This window comes from Tympanuchus pallidicinctus, unplaced genomic scaffold (assembly GCF_026119805.1).
Source record: "Tympanuchus pallidicinctus isolate F22 unplaced genomic scaffold, pur_lepc_1.0 scaffold2, whole genome shotgun sequence".
NCBI classification, from domain to species: domain Eukaryota; kingdom Metazoa; phylum Chordata; class Aves; order Galliformes; family Phasianidae; genus Tympanuchus; species Tympanuchus pallidicinctus.
Genome location: NW_026294721.1, coordinates 11,369,070 through 11,393,901, shown reverse-complemented (window position 1 = coordinate 11,393,901; position 24,832 = coordinate 11,369,070). Strand labels below are relative to the sequence as shown.

The window sequence follows — 24,832 nt, the reverse complement described above, 5'->3', positions numbered from 1 at the left end:
GGCATCAGTATTAACCCCTACTCAATTCACTGTTGCTGCCAGTCTGGATTGAACCCATCCAATACTTTGTGTCTCTGTGCTCCATATCATCACTGTGCGATCAGCACAGAGAGAATATTCTGCATGCATCTAGTTCTAATTGTCTTGACACGAGCCATAATTGTCCGCTTTGAGAGGATTAAGGAAATTCTGTCCCTGTTAAGTGTGAAAATCTCAAAATATCATTAACCTTTAGAAGATGTAAAATACAGTGAAATACAAATGCATATGACATCATTCGTCTTGTTTCTGTGTTTATGTTCTTTCCACTGTTCCAACTCATTTAGGTCCCACAGGGACAAGAATTGATGCAATCACTGTGTTCCCTAGCAAAAATGAAATGCCCCCAGATACTACTGCTCTTTTGGACTGTATCCATTACAGCCTCTTTCCAAGGCCAGCTAAGACCAGTCTCACAAGGAAATGCTTAAATATATGCATATAATACCCTTGCTGACAAAGGAGCAGAGTCTATATATGGAATTGTCAGAGAGAAAACAAATGTTAGGAAGAGCCTCCAAAACTAAAACTGATATATAAGGAGTTAAGGAAGAGGTTAGTTTGCAGACACTTAACCAGAGTTATAGACATACTGTGTTATTTTAAGTAAATTTAATTTAATCTTATGCTGAAATTAATGTGAGAGTATTGTGTTAGTCTATTTATTTCATAACATGACATTTTGGTCTTTTTTAAAAAACAAAAACTGTTTAAAGACTTTATGACTGACTTAGAAATGTCAAAAACGTGCCTGAGCTCTAATCTAAATAAAGACATCAAAATAACCACCATCAATAGGGACATCATTACTTTCCACAGATGAATGTGGGCAGAGCAGGTTCTTTTCCTGCTTGCAGTTTTTATTTACAAGAGGGAATCAAATAGGAACTTTTAAATTCCTCAGAATAATTTAATTTTATTTAGTCTTAGATGAGAATATTAGTATAAGAGGGAAATCTGCAACTCAATAGAAGGCAGTTTGTGAAAGACAGTAATATGCATGGGAAAGAAGGAACAGGTTGTGCTGGTGAGCGTCCTCTTGTGTGCTGAACAGAGCTTGGAGGGAAAGTGGATTTGAAAAGTAGCATAGAAAATAGTGGCAAGGATAGTTGAAAGAGGTTAAGAGACTAGAACTCTTCAGCCTAGAAGAAATGTGAGTGTAATTGGTATTAAAACTGGCATACAGTTGTTTTTAATGCCTTTTTTTCTGATGAAAGAACAAGAGAACACCAAGCAAAGCTACTAGATTCCTACTTGAAAGCCACTTGATTTTTTCAAAATGAAAGAATATGTTGCTAGGCTGCAGAATTCATCATGAGGATGCTACAGGTGCTAAGACTGCCAATGGTCTCTTCTTGCTATTAAGTACTTAGCACGAATACCTACTTTTTCTCAAAATTGTATGAGAAGCATAACTGTGTGCTTGCCTTGTTCCTGTGCTGTTTATCAAGGTATCCACAAATGTCCCTTCCTGCAGTCAGGGTATTTGAGCTTGACTGTTTTTGCATAGAAGTAAGACCCAATATAAAAGTACGAATATCAAAACTGGAATTCATCATTTGGATATGACTGCTGGGACAGGATACTGCTGTTATTGTACTTATGATGACAGAGCCAATAACCTTGGTGCCAAAACAAATACATTAAGTAACTGAATATAAAATTATGCTGGAAATTAGATTAAGGATTAAAACAGTGATGTTCTGAATGGCTGTAGGACTTTCTTTTACAGTGATGCTGACTAAAGTTGTGAGTACACTTGAATGGCAGTGCTTGCTATTATCTTGTTTAATTACCAGGAGTCTCACATTCTGGAAGAGGAGGAGAAACTTGAGGAAGAAACACAGCAAAACCATTTAGAATTTCACCAGCAGTTAGTAACAGAAATCCAAGAAGCTCTTCAGTTTCTTCAGCAACACATGGAGAAAGTGATTGGGCAGACACTGCTGCAGCATGCCAGACAGGAAGCTATAAAAGAGAATTCAGATGATGAACAGGAGTTCAAGGTATGGAAGTGCTCAGTAGCAGCTTTCTTTAAAAATTGAGTTCTGCTTGGATAAATTGGAGGGCAACTCCAAATAAGCATTAACCAATGTCTAAAAGATCAGCAGGACAGCATTACAATCTGTTTTAAAACTGAAGATGACTTGCAAACTATTTAAAGACTTAACACCTATGTCAAAGTACAATATTTTCTAGTGACTCACTATAGCTGTCAAAAGAGTTTTTACTAAACCAAACCCCAGAACATTAAAACACTGAGGTTTTTGATGACAGAAAATCACAAAAAATGAGAAAGAAATGAAGATGACAATCTATTGACAAAGATGTTAGAGTTAATAATAGCATGCAGCTTTACAGCTTGATTCATAGATTAATAAAATGAAACTTAATTCATAGATCAATACAATCATTGCAAATACTTGAATTTTCCTCATGAAGAAAAATTGTATTAGATTTACACAAAAAAAAAAAAAAAAAAAAAGATTTACTTTGCTAGTAGTTGGGTTTACAGGCAAAGAGGGCTGTGAAGATTGAACAGTTAGAAAGATGGTCCCTTCTCACATGTAGGTGAGGCACATTAGGGTGAGGCCAGGCTCTTCTCAGTGGTGTCTAGTTATAGGACAAGGAGCAATAGTCTAAAATTTGAACAAAGAAAGTTTCATGCAAACATGCAGAAGAACTTCAGTATGGGAAGGGTAATGGACCTCTGGAACACTTTGCCCAGAGAGGTTGTGGAGTCTTCTATGGAGAAACTCAAGACCTGTCTGGATGACTTATTCTGGACCTGCCTGTGGAACCTGTTGTAGGGAACCTGCTTTAGAAGGTGGGTTGGACTTAATGTCTCTTGAGGTTCCTTCAAACCCCTGAAATTCTGTTATTAGAAAGATTGTACTGTAATTCTTCACGTTCCAACATATCAGTTTGTCACATTTTTAAAGCACAAAATCTACAATCTTGTATGCGCATACGATATTAATTTTGGTCTTCAGATTTAGACAGAACAAAACACCTAGTTTTTTACTTAGAAAATTAATTGCTATTTTCTAATGTGTAATGCAGGAGAAACTGGTAGAAGCTGCTGTAGAAAGTGTATATGGGACCAGTAATAATATCAATAGACTGGTAGAAAACTACTATCAGCAAGTTGGAAAAATCATGGAAGACTATGAAGGGAAAAAACTTCAGCAACTGAAATCCTTACAAGGTATGTATGATATTGACAGCTATAAAACATTGTTGTGTTGGATTTTTTTAACAAATACTGATAGAGAGAGTGAAAAGAGTGTATGACTAGAGCCTGCAAAGTAGATCTTCCTTTTAGAAGGGGTGAGATCTGTGTTTGCAGTTCCTGGCAGACAGTCTGGTTTCTCTGAGATGTTTGCCTTCAATTTTAAGAAGGAGGTTCTTATATTCATTCCTTTTATGACTCAATAAAATGCTATTCTCTCTGAAATAGAGAAGATTCATGGGAGGATACAGGAAAAAGCCAATCATTCCCATCCTGAATATGAGCTACTGCATTGTTTCTTGCTATCAGCCGTAACACTTTCACAGTCTGTGCAACTGCTAGTGAGGTTTATGAACTCCTGGATTCCACAGATATACAGACACTTTTTCCTGGAATTATTTCTAATTGTTCAGTCCCTTCAGGACAGGAAAGAAAGCAAGCTGTGATTATTGATTTCTTCTGCAAGCTCTCTCCTCTCCTCTGGATGAAGACTGTTGGTATTAAATGAAGTTAGTAAGTTAGTAGAATGACAGAAGCTTCTAAGTATTTGAGACACGGTGCGGATGAATGAAAGCTGTTTTCTAAAACCTAAGTTAACAATTTAAGTAGGATTGAGTATTTAACCAAAGCAGAGGATTTCTGAAGAGGAACAAACCTATCCACATACTTCAGTAGGAAGGTTTTGTGAGCTCCTGTTAATAGCTCACTGGTTATAGGAGATTCAATCTGTTCTGCAGTGGCCTGTCATGGACCTTGAAGCCTTAAAATTGGAAGCTGAAGTAACAGGCAAAATCTGTGCAGGGATGTTTGATGGCCTGTGTTTTAGACACTGGCAGCCAGCAAGGCAGTCAGTTATTTGTGTTCTCACTAAGTCTCTCTTAAGACCTCTTTGGTCTTGATTTAGCTGACTACAAGCAGTCTAAAATTCCTTTGATTGGAGTTGGTTGCACCTCTCCTATGAAGAAAGACTAAGGGAGTTGGGCTAGTTTAGCTTGGTTCTACTCCCCAGAGAAGGCTTTGGGGAGGCCTCATTGTGGCCTTGCAATACTTCAAGGAGCTTACAAGCAGGAGAGGGACCAACTTTTTACACAGTCTGACATCAACAGGACAAGGGAAAAAGCGCTTAAAACTGAAAAGGATAGACTTCAGTTATACGTTAGGAAGAAATTTTTTATCCAGAGGGTAGTAAGATGCTGGAACAGGCTTCCCAGAGAGGTTGTGGATGCCCCATCTCTGGAGGCATTCAAGGCAAGGTTGGATGGGGCCCTGGGCAGCCTGATCTAGTCTTTGGCAACCAGCCCATGGCAGGGAGGTTGGAACTAGATGATCTTCAAGGTCCCCTCCAACCTAAGCCATTCTGTGATAAGCAGGAATTAAAACCAAAGCCCACTGCTAAGCAATTCTCTGATCTGAGCAAGCTGAGATGCCACTGTCATTACATACACGACTGGTTTTTGTTCATTGGTGTTTCCATATTGCTCTCAACTAGTCTCCCAAATAGTCTGAACGACCTGGAATACCAATCAGCAGAGACAAAGAGAGTCTTCTGATCACCACTCTTTGTATCATTTTTTCTCCTAGTGTTTGTGTGGATATATCGTTTCAATGAATTGGCATTCTGTGAACTATGAGAAAGAAAATTACGTGTGTAAGCAGCTACTGAAAGAGCACATTTTCTTTTCAACTGAGGAAAAATAAATTTATCTCTCCTGCAATGTAAGCCTGCAGGCATGAAAGAAGATGAGAGTATTTATGTTGGTAATAAACACAGGAGTATTTGAGATTTTGTGGCCTGAGAGAAACTAAGCTGAAACTGAAAGCTGAAATGAACTAATACAGTGAAAAATATTGCAATGATACATGTGCATGCTCTAACGTGGCCCTGTTTTTCAGTAACAGCAAGTAAACTACTTCTGCTTTGTTGGTACTTCACGTATTAGGAGAGAGAAATAGGTTTAATAAGAGCTTTTGATGCTCTAGTAGATATAAGCCCTTTTTTAACCTAAGTCAAAATTTGTGGTGCAGGCCCCATACCTACCCTCTTCAGCTGTTGTATTGCCCCCAGAAGCACTGAAATTTTCTACTGTGATTCTTAACAGCTGGAAGCTCTGCCCCTGGGCTAAGCCTTGTCAGCCAGCCAGGAAACAGGACATAAATGTTTCTTTACTTTTAGAAGGGCCTGTTCTGTGAGGTGATTTCCCAGCATGATTGCTACATGGGGAAAGAGTGGTTCCCCTCACCAAATACACTGTCAGCCTCAGAGGTGCCTGCCATCCTCTCCCAGCATTCAGAACAAGTCATGTGCTCCCCAGATGAATGTTAAGTAGCTTAATTTGTTATGTATACCCATCCATTTCTCTCCTTGTTTTAGAAAAAATGCAGTGGTATGAGGAAAGTATATCCAGCAAATTGCTTCCAGGTAGGACTTTGAAGGCAAGGCTCAAGATCCCACTCAACAGATAGAGAGATTGCTTACAGAGTGTGAGCATCAGCAGAAGTACTGAAATTACTTCACCTTCAAATGAAGGGAAGTGCAGTGTTAAGCATTCTCAGGCCTCAGAGTAATTGAGAGTTTTTTTATCTGGCAATGTTTTCATAAAATTTCTCCTTCAAATTCTGTGTGAATCACTTAGCCTAGCGGGAGAAGCAGATAAGAATGGGAATTCACTGACGTTACCATCTCAGCTAAACAATGCACAACCTCGTGTCTGATGGTGCAACAGATCACAGTGGCAGAGCAAGCATGTGTGATAAGTGCTTGAGATCTTTAAGGAGCAATGACTTTGGAAAGACTACCTAGAACAGGGATTAATTTGTACTGATGCAAAACATGGATTGTCTGGATGCCAGACCTCAAAGTAGAGTCTGTAATTGTGAGCAGAAGATTTTACAAAAATGTTATTTCAGTAGGAAGAAGTGAAAGGTACAGACTTAGGAAGAAAGAAGAGAATGAACAAGCACTGAAAGAAAAACAGACCAAAGACATCCTGAATGTATCATCCACAGTCCACCAAAGGTGAGAGCAAGCAGAAGCACTGCTGGCAGTTTAAATGCTTTGACTTTAGCATATTTATATCAACGTCTAGTTGAATAAATGTTTTATATTTACGTTTAATATTTTGTCCTCGATGGAAAAGAAGCATCTGTTGCCAAATTTTTCTACCCATTGATCTCAAAAGAATTGCTTTCTTATTAAATAGAACTTTTGGTACTCATTAATTACAGACTGAAGAACTATGTAGAGACAGTTTGGAAATACAGAATGAAAAGCAATGCCAAAACATACACCAGATTTTGAGAGAAATTCAGTGTAAATGTGGAATAGGAATTGCTGTTCTCCAATTCATTATATTCCATCTTTTCTGCTTTAAATATAAAAAGTACATATTAATTTGCTGTTGAGTAAATATATACCATAATGAAGATAACATTTTTGAAGAATGAGTAATATTCAAAATGGCTAGAGGATTTCATTGAATGCCTTTGATGATTGACATTGTTTGCACAAAATTTAGGCTTGAACACCTCAGATGTTAATTAGATAAAAAGTCATTTTTAATATATTATTGATTTTATGGAATTTAGACTGGACAAAAAGCACTGTAAATCCAAAGAATTAATTGTCATACAAATCTATATTATAAAGGTGTAAGTTTGCAGGTCTTGCAAAATGATATGCACATAATATATATTTTGTAATTAATTTATTTATTCTTCATTATTATCCAAAGTAACACTGCATATGCAATTTTGACATTGTAAAGTGGTTAATTCGTTTTTAAACATTCTGCTACTTTCTGTTTTTCATTCTTGTTTGAATTAGTATAGAAATAAATTCATCTAGGAAAGAGCTTCAGAAAATATGTTAGATGTTCATTATCAAGCCCATCATTTATTCTGATATGTAAATTCCCTTTTAGCTGTTTCAATTTTTTCATCCCTAATCTATTCTACTAGTTCAAAATAAAATACAATTAAATTGGACTGCATTCAGTTAGAAAATAGGGCATTAAAGATGCAACTATTTTGCATCTAAGTTGATCTCGTAACTACCAGTCAAAACTCAGTTTCATGTTTCCATTATGATTATTTTTAAGGAAATCCCAAATTCTTTCAGGATGTTAAATCAATGACAGAATTTCCATTATCTAATTCCTTTTAAACTCAGTGGAAATTTTTATTTGCTTTTGCCCTTGTAAGGTTGTGTGTGTGATTTCAAAGAGCAAATTTTGTAAGCTAACCTTCTGTAAGCATTGACCGTTACAACAGAAACTGCATTGTGTGGAGATGTCAGAAACAATTTGTGTTATCTCCTTCCCCAAGGAATGCAATGAGTGATTGACAGTTTTGCTTCAAGGTAGGCCAGGCAAGAGAGCAGGAGACTTACAGATTTAGCAAAGTTGCAGCCATTCAGATTATACTATATTAATATTAATCTTTTACCAGCAAAATAAAACAAGCGAAGAATATAGCTGTCAATGCTCCCAGCACCAGGTTTCTAATTATCGTGTTTCTGGCTCAGTGTCAACCTGATACTAAAAAGCTCTGAATGAAATAGCTAATTCTTAATCCCTTATCCTCACACCTGATCCTCTAACAGCTTGTCTCTTTGGCATGCAGAGAGTGAAACTAACTTGACTCATTGCAGAAAACATAGAATGGTTTTGAAAAAAGACTTCAAAATTAGATCTGATCTCCAGGCATGGACAAACTGAAATGCTGCAGTTCCAACCTTAGAAAGGAGCTTGTGTGTTGTGGTGACCCAAGGCAGCTTGTTAACATAAGGAAAACTAATTAAAAAATCTACAGCAAAATTATTTCTCACACTAGAAACTGAATGATATTGATAACTGATACTGCTAATGAGCCTTTCTACAAAATCTTCTGATTGCACTTCACTAGCATTGTATTCCTTTAGCAGGGGGTTGGACTAGATGATCTCCAGAGGTCTTTTCCAACCCCTATGATTTTGTGATCCTGAACAACATGGATACTTTCAAATTTCCCTCTACCAGAATGGTGCTGCAGCAAAAGAAGGTTCTGACTCAGTTTGAATTGCACCAACAAATTCGTCTGGAGTTTCTGAAACAGAAGCTGCTGGGATTGCATCACCTAGAAAGTGAGATGGAGAATCAGCTGAAGGTAAATCAGGATAACGTGACTCACCAACCTGAATCAGTCAGAGACAAAGCTTCTGTTGTTCCACTCTTTGGTTGACAGGTTGTAAGGGTCTTTTTGCTGCCCCATTTGAGATTAGTGCAGAGATTCACCATTGAAGCTCAGGAACCAGTAAAACAGGCAGGCATTTAACAGCCTGAAACCATTTCCTACAAAGAAAACCTGGGAAATGAGGGACATGTTAGATTCTTTATCTTACTTGTTGGCAGTTCTGCATCATGTCCACTGCAAGTTCAGGCTTATTTTTTGGTTACTTGAACATATCTGTCTAATCAAATGGAGTCTATTCAATCTCCTTACTAGTACATCAGTGTGCTTGAGTTCACAGCCAAGACAAGGCAGGTCAAGCCCAAATACCACGTGTATGTGACTAGCCAGGCTTCACAGCACATCTCCTGCTCTTATCAGATGCTCTCAGCATGTTTGTGTCAAGTGCTGTTAAAGGGAAGCCATACCATATTGTTTCCCATGCTTCTGCAATAACATGAATGTTTTTGTCACACTATGTGTAGGATAACATAACCCAGAATCAAACCATTTTGTGTTAACTGACTGCTGCTTTATCCTTGTGTGCAGGAAGCAGAATGGGACTTCATTACTGAGTTGGCTGCACTGGCTCGAGTTCCTGTCACTGTGAAGAAGCAGCTGTCCAAAAGAAGCAAGCCAGCAGGTTGGTACAATCCAGGAGTCTTAAAAAACACATAGTTGCACTTACTCTGTTCAGTATGGTGCAATAGGTCACAACAGATTTTTGGGGAAAGATTTTTTTTCATCAGATAGGTAATTGAGATATAGAAAAAAAGTACAGTGAGTTTCCACAGTCATCCAGCTTGCTGGTGGCTGAATTACAAATAAATGTGTCCGCTCCCACTCCAAAGCTGCCCTTTAACCAATAGGTACCATGAGGTAAAGCTTTACCTTGCACAAACTCAGTTTTTTTTCACATCTTTATGATGTACTTTAAAAAAGGACTGTGTTCACCTTGTTTGCTACATTTCTGGGAGGAGAGCAGGGCTGAATCGCTCAGCTTTCGTTCACTTGGTAGAATGGAAGAATCAGCCTTCCCACACAGATACTCAAAAGTAAAATCCTATTTAATTGGGAAACTTGAAATATTTATATGAATCTACTGCACTTTTAGGAGATTAGACGCATCTGTTATTCAAGAGATGCTTTCAGTGATTGCCCCTCATAGAAGCTTAAATCAGTGTGCAGCAAATTTGAAAGCTGAAGTCCTCTCTGTGAGCATTTACAATAAAACAGGCCCACATAAAATGGGGTGATTTTTTTGCCATAATAATTTATCTGTGTGAAGTGTTACTATGTTAGAAATTACTGTAGCGGATTTTTGTTTGTTTGTTTCGCTTTGCTTTTAGTTTTTTTGGGTATTTTTTTGGTTTTGTTTGTTTGTTTGGGGGTTTTTTGCTTGAGAATAATCTAAAAACAGCTCTAATATCTGTGATGTCTTCGGTAATTCAGGGGAAAAAAGAAACGCAAACTCAAAAAGAGGTACTTTAAAGTCTCCAGAATCTGAAGATAAAGATGATTCTTGTGAAAATATTCAGGAGCCCCTCAGACTGAATTCCAGCTTGTGCAGGTACAGTAGAGGCTAAAAAAAATGCATTGTGAAAAAACTATTTACACAAAATAGTACATCTACTTTGTAGGCAGGTATGCCAATAAAACCAAAATATGACACCTACACTAGCAAATCTTTAACACTTATTTCTCACATGTACTTGACCATTGTTTTTCTTTTATCCTTCTCTAAATTAGGAAAATCGTCAGAGTTTGCTTGTCTGTGCTGTTACAGATCTTATCAATAACTTCGATTTTAAGCAGATAAAGGAGAAATACTCTTTCCAAATTTCCTTTAAGTAGTCTTTTAAAAACCCGAGTCACAGACAGCATAAATCAGCACGGACAATTGAACCCAATGGAACTAAGTTGACTTGTAGCAACCAAAGTATGGTCTGGTATTTAAGCTTTCAACTACCACTTTATTTCTTCAACAAAGGCAAGCGCCAGTCTTTGGCTGATGAGGGTAGCAGTTCTAACAATGATTTTCTTGATAGATGTCTCAGTTGGCTTATGCTGGGGTGCTAACTAGAGGAGAAGAAACGGCTACAAACCTGAAAGATGCCAGCTGATTACTACGGGCAGATCAAACCAGCCAGCTGGTCGCTGGGGCTTGATATATTGAGCAGAGAAAATCCTGTTGACAGGCAAAGCAAACATGTAGTTCTCAGGAGCCACAGGCCTTTGGGGAAAAGTATTTATCCCCTGAGTGACCTCAGCCTGGGATTGAGTTCAGGAGATGGCTCCTTTCCCCGATGGCATCAACTCTTTTCACACACTCCTTTCCCACAGCCAACAAGGGATACGCGTGTAGGGAACAGGGACGCTACAAAGGAACATTTATCTTTATGCAACTTTGTTTCGGCAGCCTCAAGAGAGGCAGCTGAAACCAGCTAGTGCAGCAGTTATAATCATAGAGCAAGTGCTCTCAAAATGAATTTAAGAGAGAGTAGCCTTTGAAAAAACTGGTCTACAGTTTTGTTTTATTTCTCTTGTTTATTTCTTTCAGAGAGAGGTCAGAGAGGCCACACGAAGGGGAGACTAAACCAAGGAAAATCACAAAGATGCTAAAAAAAAGAGGCAACAGGTAGTCAAAGTATTTATGTGAGCTGTCTGAACACAGAGTACCAAAGCATTCTTCTGGGAGCTCTCAGCAGCTATAAATGCTCACTGAGCTGGTTTACTGAGGAACAATGAAGAACATCAATAATAACCGAGAAATCTTCTTTAGCTACAGAGTGAGAATCAATCCCAACATTCTCACTTAGCCTTGGCAAGGGGAAACAAAGAATTCTTTAAGCTCTTCCAGACGGTGTGGGAAACATGAAGGGGAGATAGTTTTAAATGAGGAATATACCTGAGGAAAATGCAGAACCAATCCACCCTAGAATGCTGAGGTCAGGACACCGCAGTAAGGTTTCATTGTAATGTTGATGTTCTGAGCCTGAAATGTGCCGGATTTGGTCTCAGTATTTGTGGTCACTGCTTTGGACTAACAGAAATAGACAGAAATTTAAAGACTACGTAAAGAGACTTCAGGTTCTGTTGAAAATTGAAAGATTAAATTTATTTTTCCCTTGTTATATTTTAATGCTTCCAAGGTAAGTTATGCTTTAAAATTTGTACAAAGATTTTTGTAAATCTATTTCCCTTTGTTTATCTCAGATTTCTGATTATTATTTTTTAAAAAGACTGAGACAAATCTCACCTACTATTCCATTTTCTTATATTTCATTTTATCTTCTAATTCCTTAAGTAAACTCCTTTGTTTTCAGTGCACTTTGTTATTCTCATTACATCCCATATGGGAATTTTTCTTGTAATGCAAAGCAGCTTTTTCTCCCTGGCTGCACAGAGCACCTGTATCTTGTAATAAATTGCCCTACTTAAGTGGTCTTACAGCTTTTGTGTCTTCTTAACTTTCCTGTCTTCTTAAAATTAACATATATTTTCCTAACTAAAGGGCTGTCCTTTGGCACTTGATGTAAAATACTACATCAGCAAAGCAGTTCACCTCGGATGAAAGCACCGCCACACAAATGACTTTACTGGGCACGTTACACACAATTGTTAAATTGTTAATTTTCACTTCAGTCATTATCAAAATCTTTTTCCCTACATTATTCTACTTCAAGCATTAGATTCTGCTGTTTCAGCAATCATTTTCCATGGTCCCTCTGCCTTACCAATGGAGACATTTTAATTGCCTGTTTGATGTGATTTGTCTTCAAATGGATGCAGCCTGTTTCCTCCTGTTTGAATACTATAATTCTTCTGTGTACTCTATACACATAGCAAGAAGAAAGCTTTTAATAATAGAGTTGATTATGTTGTGAAGATACCGATTTAAACCATGCAGTGTAGCAGAGGCTCCAGTCACAGGCAGAATGCAGCAGTCTACCAGGATGCACTGTGTCATCCATTCCGCTAGGCAGAGCTTGTGTGGCTTTCTCGCTGTCTAATCCCAAAAGCAGGGCAGCAGTGCCCTCTCGCGGGCAGCCCGTGGGTGTCTTTCCCTTGCTGTTGGAGGGCAGCAGTTGCTTGCAGGAGAGCCCCCACCTCCTCTCTCAGTCCCTGCAGGTGAGACCCAGCCAGCCAGGGCTGTGTCTGCCTGCTTTCTGTCCTCGGCTTTCTGCAGACTGCCCTTTTTCCTATTCTCTCACCAAATCACCTTTGCTTCATGACAAAAATCAAGTGTTACTAACTTCAGTCATTTTGCATTACACCCCTGATCCATTGCCTTGGTAAAAGTCCTGTATGGATTTCATGCATGGCATGGCACCCACGATAGTTCTCCATAAGTGATGCAGGTATTGAACAAGAAAGAGTATCATAGAATCATAGGATATCCTAAGTTGGAAGGGACTCATAAGGATCATCGAGTCTGACTCCCAGATCCAAGCAGGTCTCACAGTTTGTGACAGAGAATTTCATTTGGCTGAGAAACAAGTGTAGCAACAGCAAATTGAGCTCACAACAGTTCATTTAAGCTCCGTATGTTATATTTTTCAACTTTAACCATTATTAACAGTCTTGAGCTGTCTCTAGATGCTGAAGATCATAGAATCATAGAATCAAAGAAGTTGGAAAAGAGCATTAAGATCATCTAGTCCAACCATCAACCCATCACTACCATATCCACTAAAGCATATTCCTCAGTGCCATATCTACATGTTTTTTGGACACCTCCAAGGACAGTGACTCCACCTTCCTTAGCAGCCTGTTCCTATGCCTCATCACTCTTTCAGAATAAATTTTACCTAATATCCAACCTGAACCTCTCCAGGTGCAACTTAAAGCTATTACTGGTCAGCAGGAAAATATCCTTGCCACCAACAGGTTATTCAAAGAGGATGCAGAAAAACTTCTTTACTTTGAGGGTGACTGCACTGAAACAGGCTGCCCAGAGAGCTTGTGGAGTCTCCTTCTCTGGAGACAGTCAGAAGGCAACTGGATGCTTTCCTATGTGACCTACTTAAGGAACAGCATTAGCAGGAGGTTGGATATAGATGATCTCCATAGGTCTCTACAAGTCTGTGATTCTGTTATATCCATCCTTGAAGAGATTCAGCACTCAGCTAGACAATGTCCTAAGCAACCAATTTTGACTTGGAAGTTAACCCTGTTTGGAATAGGCTGGACTAGCTGACCTCCAGCTACATGAATCTCAGTGTCTCATGTACCTTCCTATTGATCTGTTACCGAGTTTTTTAGTGCTTTTTCTCTATTTTGTATCTTTCCTGTAGAAAGGGGGGCAGTGGAAATAATTTGTGAGCCAGGGATTGTGCCTGGAGAGTCTGTGGGAGAAGGCTGAGCAGTTCTGCCAGCTGAGAGCAGTCTCCAGCATAATGATATCATACAGGGGAAAATGGAAATACAGCTCAAAACACCTGCCTTGTAGTACAACTCTTTAATTTAGAAAAGGCTCATAAGGAGCTTTGATCATGCTTCTAGATACACACAAAAGTGCTGCCAAAAATGTAAGGAAAAAGCACGCCTTTTTTTCTTCCTAACATCACTGCTAACAGCTATTAAAACAGCTCAGCCTCATTCATAGTTTTAAGACAAGTTACAGCCCTGCTACAAATTTTTAGCAGTTTGACAATTCACAAAGCATGAAAGCAACTTCAAACTACAAGAATAAAGCAAGGAGTTAACTGCTCAGACACTGAACATCGCCCAGCTCAGTGCTTCTACAAGGGAGCACATACTAGTATAGGTTCCTGTTCTGCAGTCATATTTAGGATCAGAAATGAATTCATTTCTATTTGCTACAGTTTTATTTTTTTCAAGGATGGATTAGCAACACACAGGATGGGGCAGTGCTGTGGAATAGGTCTTGGGATGGTAAAAGATGCACCACTCACCTTGTCTAAAGCTTGCAGAAGAACACCACGTGTAGCTAGCTCTCTGATTGGTGTTTTGCAGTAACTATGGCGTCCGTCACCTCACCAGGGGACCATGCAGCAAATTCCCTGTGCTCAGAAATAAAGAAGATATCTTTAAATTACATCTAGGAAGCAGTGCTTATCCAGGGTGGAGAGACCCAGGCACCACATGGGCTCAGTGCAGGCTGTCCCCAAACAGCAGCACTGGAGTGTGGCCAGGCTGTGGGAGTTTCTGAACGTGGCGGACATGCTAGCACATTTCTCCTCAGAGAAATCCCAGAATTACACTGGCCTGACAAGCACAGTGTTGTTCACATAGAACCACTGATCCATGAAGTGCTTCAAACACCCGTAGGTATATTTATTCACAGATACTTTAACAAGAAGAAACAAATGCATGTTAACAACAGTGGAGTTTGACCCTTACGCACAAAGTGTTCTTTGGTTTAGGACTGTGTTCTGCACGTAGAAAAGTGGAATCTGTCAGTACTAGTTACACAGCAGTTCCTTCTATCACCTTTAACAAGAAAAGCCTTGTAGACTGAATACTTTTGCTGGAAGCTGAGCAATCATTGCTACTGGCACAAACACACGCAGAACAAAATCACTACGGAAATTGTAACCAGCGCTTCCAAAATTGAACAGACAATAGTTTCATAAGCTGACTTTCCTCCTGTTTTCAGGGATAGACTACCAGACCCACTGCTGGCACTATCAATGCTTAGAGAAAACTGCACGAAAGAAGACAGTGGAGGTAGAGACCCGTGTTTCAAGATTGCTAGACAAGATGGCTGATCTGCTGGGCTGTAGGCTATTCGAGAGCAGTTTATCCTCAGGCTTCTCTGGTGACATCACTTTATATAAAATATATGGACCACCAAGCAAACACACAAGCACAGCGAAAAGAGTTTTCTCCAGGCAATAGGAAACATGAATTTGAATCCTTGGCATAGAGAGTCAAGTATTTTTTACAAGCACAATATTTATATTTGCTGTTGATGAAAGGCTTTTTCTTTTTTTCTTTTATTTTGGAAACAGAATCAGTTCAGATCACCTTAGGCTGAATTGTGGTGTTTCTTCACAGGTTCAGATTAAAGCCAAAGTAAAAAGAATACCTGGCTATTCAGACCAGCCCTGATGCCAGGCTTCAGACCAAGCAGACCGAAATAAAGTTTTGTAGGGTAATGATTTGTTCTCTGGTAATACTGGAGGTGACAGCATGCTGGCTTCAGGATACAATGACAGGCTTCAGGTAGTCTATACTCCAAAATGCACCTGACATGCACCTCACACCCAGTGCCAACAGCTTATTGCTGCATGGAAAGGATAGACCAGAAATAAGTGGTCAAGTATCACAACTAGATAAAATCATTCCAGTGGCACTGTGCTGCCACTGTACTTTTCCTGTTGCAGTTAGGTAATGTAGGAAAGGGCAGAGTGGACAAAAAAGCCAATGGGTGGTGCTTTGCCAACCTGCTCACTTTCATAGCACCCATCCTCCACTGTAGCTCACACTTCCCATATCTGCAACACAATCAGACAACTAAAAAGTGACAAAAAATGTTTCTTCTACAGAGTCTGTGAGAGAACCAGAAAAACAGGGCATTTCCATAGCTCTCATAGAAAGAGGAAACGTAAATCCATTTTTCTCACCTTTTCTGGATCACGTCTTGTTCGTGGCAAGCCTAAGCCCTATCCAAGCTCAGATCAGCACAGAGCATACCAAGAAAATCAATGCCAAGCCATATGCAACCTAGGTGAAACTGGAGCGTTTCTTATTGGTTTTCTACTACAGATAAAGATGATGGCAATCAACTACTAAAGATATTGGGAGAAAGCTAATTTAAGTCTCCCTTGGCCAAAATTGAGACAGCTGCAAGATAAATGGTAAAGTATATTTTTTTACAGCAAACTCTTATTTAATTAAGACAGATTTAATTAAGAAAGATTAGATCATGCTATGCTATGGTATGCATATGCAGAAATTTATACCTATATGTCCCTTGTTATCTAAGGTGTTTCCTTCTTTCACATGATGCCAACCTAAAAGACAATTTCTCATGAGTTTCTCCACCCAAAATTTTTCATCATTGAGCAACAGTACCAGAAAGCAGAGGAAGACGCTTATCCATCAATTAATTTCCTTTATTTCACAAGCTTTGAATTCAGAAATAGAACCACGACTAGTAGATCTTGATACGGTAGAGTAAGTAAAAATGCATGTGATTACAAAGGAAAAACTTTGTACAAAAAACTTTAAAAATCCGACGGCAACTTGAATTATCTGTAAGTACCAAAAAACTCATGCAGAAGGAGAGCACTACTGCCCAGGAGGAGAAATCCCTGCAGGGGTGGCAATGGCATTGGTTTGTATAAAGTATGGCGCGGTCTAAAATGGAAACAATGAGGACACAGACTTGGAACGTACTGAGTGGGTACAGACAGGTGCTACGGAGACCATTTGTCATTTGTCCTGATGATTTTCTGTGTCCGAGAGAAGTGCTTCTTGGGTTTATAATAAATTAAAGATAAAACAGAAGCTGCCTATACTACTCTACTGCATACTTTCAAGATGGCCGTTTTCTTCATAAGTGTTTTTAGTGGTGGTTATCAAATACAGACATTAATCTTGGCATTGCGTCTAGTCAATTGTTGGCAACGTGTTCTATAGGGACTCACTCACAGAATGCAACTTGCATAAATAACTCAGTAACATGCATTAACTATTCTAATACAGCGAAAGGGTGCAAAGGAACCATCATTCAATTACGAGACAAAGCTAAAGCCTGTGGTCACTAAAGGGGCAATGGAAGCACCATGCTTTAAGGTGACTATGGCATGAAAGCACAATTGTGAGGCAAGTAGTTCCAAGCAAACACACCACACTATTATCACCTCTTTCTATACAAATTACAAAAAAAAAAACAAAAACAAAAACAAAAAACAAACAAAAAAAAACCCAAAAAAGGACATTTCGGTTTTTATTTCCATTAGTACCAAGTAAAACTGTGGGTTCAGTAACACAGATACATGATCCTTCCTCCTCGTGTTTCTGTCCATCACCATTTTTCAGCCAAGACTGGTAATATTAGAACGACCACCAGGAGGTGCCACGATGCGATGTCCAGTGCGGCGGGGGTTGTTGTCATCTATCTGAGCTCCTGCAACAAGAGGAACACAGAAAACAAGGCTATGAGAAGGGCAAAATCAAATCATCAGCAGTGATGTTTTACATGACATACCAGCTGTGCTTCCCTCACATCACCATCAGCTGGTTTCTCCTGAGCCAGGCCCCTGCCTGAAGTGCCAAAGAGACCTTCAAAGGTGCCCGTGCCCAGCTTCAATCATCTTCAGTAAGAAATGCAGGCATAAATGTTTGGGATCAGACTGAGCATAGATGCTCGTCCTACATTGGAAATTGTCTTCCGCTGATCTGAGAAAGAATCCAGGCAGGGATGACCACCTGGATTCCCTTCACCAGATCAGATCCTGACAGAAAATATTGCTCTTTTATTAGGAAAGAAAATCATGAATGTGCAGAGTGGCCTTTTGAAACCTGCCTCACTCGTTTAAAATACCTGTCCCTGCCGGGTCCATGGGTTAACAGCACAGTAAATCTGATGTTAGTGCACATGAAAGGGAGCACTGATCTGATGTAAACTCATTCCCACTGCAAACTGCATTTTAAAATGCTGGACGATTAAGTTTGTGACAGCAAGCTTTCTGCTATGCTAAATACTGTGTGAACACACTCAGCTTCTTAAAGGCAAAATAAGATTACTAAAAAATTGTCAGATCATTTTAAGTGCTATTGTAGTCTCTGGCTCAGTCACACGTGAAGTGCCTGAGTGGAATCAAACTTGTACCACTAGGTGCCACGATAATACACAGGTCCAGCAGCAGACTCAGAAACCACAGCTTTACATGCTTTTCAAAATCCTCCCGTTACTTTTTATTGTTACAGGTCAAACTTTTAAGCTTGTTTTTTTTTTTCTTTATATAGATATACATATTTCTGTATGCTCACCATGGGCCCAAGTGTACAGGGAAAAATACATTCCAACTCACTAGAAGGGCTTTTAAAATACTTACTCTCCTTAGGCTTTCTTCTACAAGTTTTAATTTCTAAAGAGAGGATTTGTCAGGAATGAAAATGCCACCATCTCTCCCAGTGGGGGAGAAAATCCTATGTCTTTCCTAACAACATCATAAAGAGCCACTTATTTACCAATTGGGCTGCAGACTTTTGAAGGATAGCAATTTGACACGCCTGTAATTATCTTCAAATGACAAGAATTATTTCCAACAACCCCAAAAGATGATTTTCCAGTCTATTTCTTATGCACCATGGAAAATATTTTGGGCACCAAGAGTGAAGAGACATGGAAAAGTATAATCTGCATATTAACAGATACTGCACATGGTTTGGAGACCGTGGGCAAGGACAACTGAGATTCCCACATCTAACAGCTTCTGTCAGTACTCTAAGAAGGACATCGGAGGTGTCTGAGCCACATGAATCACACCAGGCCCACATGCCACTGACCACCGACAGGCCATACTCACATCAACCACAGACCTCTGCATGGTGTCAGGTAAATAATACAGGCTGCAGCAGAAAAGTATTTTAAATTACAAACATTCCGAATATTTGGTAATTTGTTAAATATTCCTAAGGAAAGAATGCATATGAACATTTTATATATGTTCCTGTTACATATATGTATTTTTTTTCATATTGGATTAAAGAGGTAATTATTGTAATTGAAATTAATCACCAATAATCCATACTCAAGGCTTTAAAGGCATTTCTAATGAGTTGGGTTGACTTACCTGATAAGCTAAAATTAGACTGATGGAGGTTTCTGATTGGTGGGGGCTGGTTTTTGGCAGGGGATGATTTAGTTGAGGGTGCAGGAGTTGCATATTTTGGCGTAGCAGGGATTTCATACACAGGCCCATCATACATTCCTCTGGAGACTCCTTGCAGTCCTCCCACCTAAAGCAGGAGCAGAATAAAACCAGACACTGAATGCTCTGATAATGCTCCCTAATGACACTCGTACTGACACACAGAGGCCACTGGGCACAGTGGGGTCTCTGTATCTTGGCCTAAGGTTCTTATGAGGAATATGAGAAAAGAGAATCATAAGAGTTTCACTGGCCTTACAAAGACAGAAATCTAGGAAATGTATGTTTAAGAAAACAGCTCCAATTTTCAGGAAGAGTCTCTAGCCACTGGATTTCAGAATCCAAAGTTCATCCGAAGGATTAGAAATCTAAGGCTTATATGATCATTGTTTCAGAATCATTTTCCCAGTGGTTTAAAAGTGGAATTCAAATGCCATGTAGGAAAGCCACACTGCTCACAGGAGTCTGTTCTAGCTTTTACAGAAAGCAATGCTTTTTCCTCGTTTTGGGGAATTCAGCATCAGGCTCAGAAGAACCTTGCAAGCTGAGCCAACATTAATGCCCAGAAGGAATCAGCTGCTCACAGCAGTGAATCTACTTTCCAGGGCTCCACAAAGGCAGGGATTTATACTGCTATCCCTATTCCAGGAGGTCTTCCCTGTGCCAGTTAGAGCTCTGCAGGCCCTTCTGTGATGTGTTCATCTATCTTCTCTTGTGCAGTGATATAGCTACAGAAGCTAATGGTGGCTGATACAACCATCACTGAGTTTTTCAAAATGTTTTCAATTAATAAAATTTGTTAGTGAGAAAAGAAACACAGATATGGGATTGCTGTCACTTCTTCTCCACAGGCAGCAGAGGGAGCTGGAAGTGCAAAAATGTCACTGCCTCACTTGGTTCCCCCGCATACCCTTCCCAGTGTATATATAATCAAAGGTCTTTCCCAAATCCAGTCCCATTGCTAGATGCAAGTCAATTTGCCCAGTTACTTTTGGGCAAATCTCTGCTATGAAACACTATACTTGTTTTGGAAGTGTAGTTTTCACTATTTAAATAAAACAACATCGTCACTCTACAGTGCACTCCCATGTGCTAAACCCTTGAAAGGCAAACGAGAAGAAAAGGCCCACATCATCTAAATCAATAATGTAAAAAAGAAAATTTACCACTTAGTATTTTGCAAAACTCTTATGTAAATACATTTTATTTTTATGGTGCTTTTTCTCCTTAGAAGAGCAGACTTTCTGTCTTTCATAGCTTGACACAATTTGCATAAAAATGCTGGAGGACTCATCAACCTGCTTGTAGGTTTAATTTCAACAGTGGTTATCCTTGCAGGGAATGGCACACATTTAGTTGAAAAAAATAAATCTTTTAATAATTTTTGTCTTGTTACCTGTTCTCTCAAAGTAATTTTATCACCCACTGGCAAAATTTGGCATCAAATTCCAAAGAACCCCTAAATGTTGCCAAGACAGGCCAAGCCCTCGTCTTAATCTTAGTTATTTCCCAAGCTTTTATTTAAACACAAGAGAAAAGCTTTCTGAGCTGTAAATGCTGCTAAAACTCAGTTCAGCAAATGCACCAACAGCAGTTTACAGATGCCAAATATAAAGAGGATGTCTGACTTTTCTTCTCTGCAATGTGGCTGTACATTATGCAAAGATTAATATCAATTTTAAATTCTTGATTTTCTTCTGGCTAACTCTTCTCCCAAAGAATCATTATCTCTTCGCTGACATCCATCTAGAAGTAACTTGTATCACTATTCCCTTCAGAAGATGGCACAGCTGGGCATAAGACAGTTACTCCAATAGGCCTTTACACGCTCTACTCAGTAAAGAGAACAGTGTTAAGTGGTATCAGTTGCAAAGGAGCCAGCTTTTTGGTCACGTTTTGAACAAGTCATACACACTCCATCTAATATGGGCTCATACTAGCACAATATAATATGTGATTCCAAGAGGATGTGGCTTGGAAGAAGATTAAATAATATCCGACATTACCTTATTCCTGATTTTGATGCGCTGGTAAAGATATTCAGGGAAGGGTTTGCGAGGGATGAAACGGCCCATTCCTTTATTTACGTGCAGGTTCCCATCTTCATACACTATCTTCCCTTGGCTTATGACCACTAGCGGGGCACCATGGCACTCCATTCCTTCAAAGATGTTGTACTCAACAGCCTGAGGATGAACAGTACATTCACTGCAAGTTTGGTAAAACACCTCTTTCAGTCAGTAACTAATAAACCACATTTGTAGTCATATTTTTAAGCAACTGCCGTTAACAGGCATATAAAAATGCTGTTTTAAGGAAAAGCAATGCATTTCTGAGTTAAATAATTTAAAAGCATGTATCCGATCCACCTCTCCTGGATATGTTGCTTACTTTCCATCAGGACTTTATCTGCTATTTTTTGAGAACTTTCCCTGTTTATCTAGAACCTCTAGAAACGCAATAACCTCACTAAGAAGGAAAATTCTGGCTCAGCTGTCAGATACCCACAAGACGTGGTCCCACCATGTACGTGCTATGACTATGTTAGGCAGTTTCAGATGCCCAGCAGAGAAAGCTTCAGGCTAGCAGAAAGCACTGAGATTTCAGAGCCAGCACATGTATTTCTGTCTGAAAAAGCCCAGAAAGGACCAGGAAAGCTTGAAGCTAAATAGGAATGACTGCCAAAGGGCAGGTGATCATTATTTGTTCAAAAATATTGAGAGAGAAAGAAATAAAAACAGAATCACCTGCATTTACTTTTTAAAGGTTTTCAAAGGTTTATGCTTTTTTATATATAAACCACCTCACTGCATTTACAATTAAATTTATATAAGGATTTCCCAGTACAAAAGACCACAGCACTGATGATACAAATTTGAGATAAACACAGAAGATCTGCTGTGAAGTGAAGGTGAGTTACTGTTGTACTCTGTGCTAAGGACAGCAAAGCACATACCAAAGCTTTGCAATTAAGTGAGCCATGAAACTGTTAGTATTTCATCATCTATAATACACGAAGGTATTGTTGATTTAAATGTGCATTTCACAACACCAGCTGCTTTTCATGTAAGCAAAAAAAAGTGAGCTGGTTTCAAACTCATAATCACAGCTTTATTAAGCTCAGCTGCAGACCTGCTACTTCACGCTGATTTACAAGATCAAGTACGAAAAAATAGTGCAACTGTATATGCAGAGAGAAAATAAATCCTTCCTGATCCCAGTGCTTCCAATGCAAGATTCATTACCTTCATTTTCAGAACTACACATTTCAGATAAGGAGTAGGCAGCTGCCCCACTCCTCTACATTTCACGTGTTTCCTCACATGAAATGGGATCAACATTTGAAAAGTGACAGAGACATTTCTTTTTTGTTGTTTGCTGTCTTTCTCAGCTTACCGATTTATGGCTTTTGGCTGTTATAGTCTTCACCTTATCAGGGTCCCAAATAACAACATCAGCATCTGATCCAACAGCAATCCGGCCTTTTCTTGGATACAGGTTGAAGATTTTGGCAGCATTGGTGCTGGTGACAGCTACAAATTGGCTTTCATCCATCTTACCTGTGGCCTAAAAACAACGTGACATCAGCAAAGCATTTATAAGATAGAGACTGAGTATTCAGAGTGCTGAATGGAAAAAAAAAAAACAAACCAACAACATTCTGATGCTGTGGATACCATCCAGTTTCTCAGCTATCTGAGATCCCTTTCCCTAAGCACTGATGCCTGTGTGCTTTTTCACAAGTCCTAGTAATTTCCAGTTAAGCATTTTAGTGAATGTAGAACTGAGATAGATACATGTAAGTATTACAAGAGTAACTAAAAGATCAAGTATAGAATATGATCAGATTCCTTTAGAAATACTTTTTGCAAATTAACTCTATTCTCCTGTATGTATTCTCAAATCTGCAAATCAAAGCAATACAACTGCTCAATTACAAAGCTCTTGCCTGGAGACATGTCACCACCCATTGAACCTTTTATACTGTTAGTGATGGCTTAGTTGCAGCTGCACGCTGCAGTTTCTTTTGAGTTTGCAGTAGAGTATTTTGAGGTCTTCCCTGGCAACAAACAAATAAACATGTATTTACTGCCTGATAAATCATGAGATGTATAAGCTACTTAGTAGTCCACGAATGAATATTGCCACCTGTAAGCGTCATCTCACAACCCCTGTGGCAGCTCTTTCCTACTGTAGGAGTAACAAAATGAAAATATCACTGTCTGGTTGCATTTTGCTTGTTTTTTTAATATATGAAGATATCTGAAGCTGCTTCTGTGCTTGCAGTCACAAAAGTGGTCCCTGCAGACAGTGGTTATGAAATATCATCTGGGTGAAATGCTCACAAAAGTATCGTAAATACCAGCAGTTTACAGTCTGTAATACACATCTGAGTGCAGTGCAGGGCAAAGTAATGAGCCTGTGTGTGTGACTGGGTGTGGAAGCGAAGACAGACAATGGAGGGAGAATATCATTACTTATTAGGATCCACGGAACCATCAAAAAAATGCTAACATACACCGGCACTCCACAGCAAAATATGCCAGCATGAATTACATGCAACGTTCTCCTTCAAAGCACTTTATGGTTTAGCCTCAGGCTCTGCTGCCATCCAGTTGTAATTTCTGAAAAGCAATGAGACACTTCCCAAATTCAAACAATCCATTCATTTCATTTACATGAGGTCTACTTCACAATCATTGAACTGTTCTACACGCCATGTGATTGTACATCTATGAGAAGCATCCACTCTGACACAACTGAAGAAACTACACACTGCAGTCTGTGAAGCCTCAGGTCGAGTAAAACACTGGCATTGCATGTCAGAAGTGATACACAGACCTGAGTTTATAAAACTGGAACAGATTTCTGAAACAAACAATTCATCTCATAGTTGCTCCCTCTGGGAATTCTCACTAATATATTAAAAAGTCACTGAAATACTGATGAGGAGTCTCCTGCCTTGCAAAATTCAGCCAACAGTCAATTTCTTGTCATAAAGTAATTACTTACTACAGCCTTGTCCCAGACAACAGTCATTCTCTCCTCAATTCCATTGACCCCTTCAGGAATCATAGTGAAGTTGTCCTTTCCAATGGCTTTCTGGGCTGTGCTGTAAGGGCAATGTCCACTTCCCGTCACCTGCAGGTCCCCACTGTGAAGTTAACACACAGAAGGTTTAGACCAGTCACCAAGGCTACCTTTGTCTCAGACTAGCTCAAATGGACCTTTCAAGCTGACACACTGGAGGTACAGGCTCTAAGTGACATCAGCAGCCTTTCCATGTTGGCTACAGATCACAGAAGAGCCAACAGCAGTTTTGACATCTCCACATCTCCCTGAAACACTCTGAGTTCCTAGATTCCAGCCTCCTTGGGTCTAGGGCTGCTATCAACAGAGATCAAGCACAAACATAAACCCAGACAAAGGATTATTGTTAAGATTAAGGAAATGATCAGGAGCTTCCATGAAATGTCTGCTGTACTCAAATTCATAACCATGTTCA

The 24,832-nt window shown here is 39.3% G+C and overlaps 2 protein-coding genes across 4 annotated transcripts in view; one reads left to right on the top strand and one right to left on the bottom strand.

The window, feature by feature from the left end:
* EVC (EvC ciliary complex subunit 1) overlaps window positions 1–11,946 on the top strand; it is a 51,310-nt gene extending 39,364 nt beyond the window's left edge. Inside the window, exons 15-21 of one of the 2 annotated variants that reach the window (XM_052681654.1) lie at window positions 1,839–2,045; window positions 3,103–3,247; window positions 6,182–6,287; window positions 8,287–8,413; window positions 9,026–9,119; window positions 9,929–10,046; window positions 11,037–11,946. In XM_052681654.1, the coding sequence (XP_052537614.1) occupies window positions 1,839–2,045; window positions 3,103–3,247; window positions 6,182–6,287; window positions 8,287–8,413; window positions 9,026–9,119; window positions 9,929–10,046; window positions 11,037–11,118 (879 nt within the window). In that variant the 3' untranslated portion in view covers window positions 11,119–11,946. Of the gene's footprint in view, window positions 1–1,838; window positions 2,046–3,102; window positions 3,248–6,178; window positions 6,288–8,286; window positions 8,414–9,025; window positions 9,120–9,928; window positions 10,047–11,036 lie in introns of both variants that reach the window. The other variant, XM_052681653.1, reaches the window with a different exon arrangement.
* A 4,593-nt stretch (window positions 11,947–16,539) lies between these two features.
* Window positions 16,540–24,832, bottom strand: part of CRMP1 (collapsin response mediator protein 1) — a 43,104-nt gene continuing 34,811 nt past the window's right edge. For both annotated transcript variants that reach the window (XM_052681657.1, XM_052681658.1), the window contains exons 10-14: window positions 24,340–24,481; window positions 22,723–22,893; window positions 21,333–21,512; window positions 19,249–19,414; window positions 16,540–17,576 (exon numbers count right to left, since the gene is read on the bottom strand). In XM_052681657.1, coding sequence (XP_052537617.1) covers window positions 17,485–17,576; window positions 19,249–19,414; window positions 21,333–21,512; window positions 22,723–22,893; window positions 24,340–24,481 — 751 coding nt within the window. In that variant the 3' untranslated portion in view covers window positions 16,540–17,484. The remainder of the gene's footprint in view (window positions 17,577–19,248; window positions 19,415–21,332; window positions 21,513–22,722; window positions 22,894–24,339; window positions 24,482–24,832) is intronic.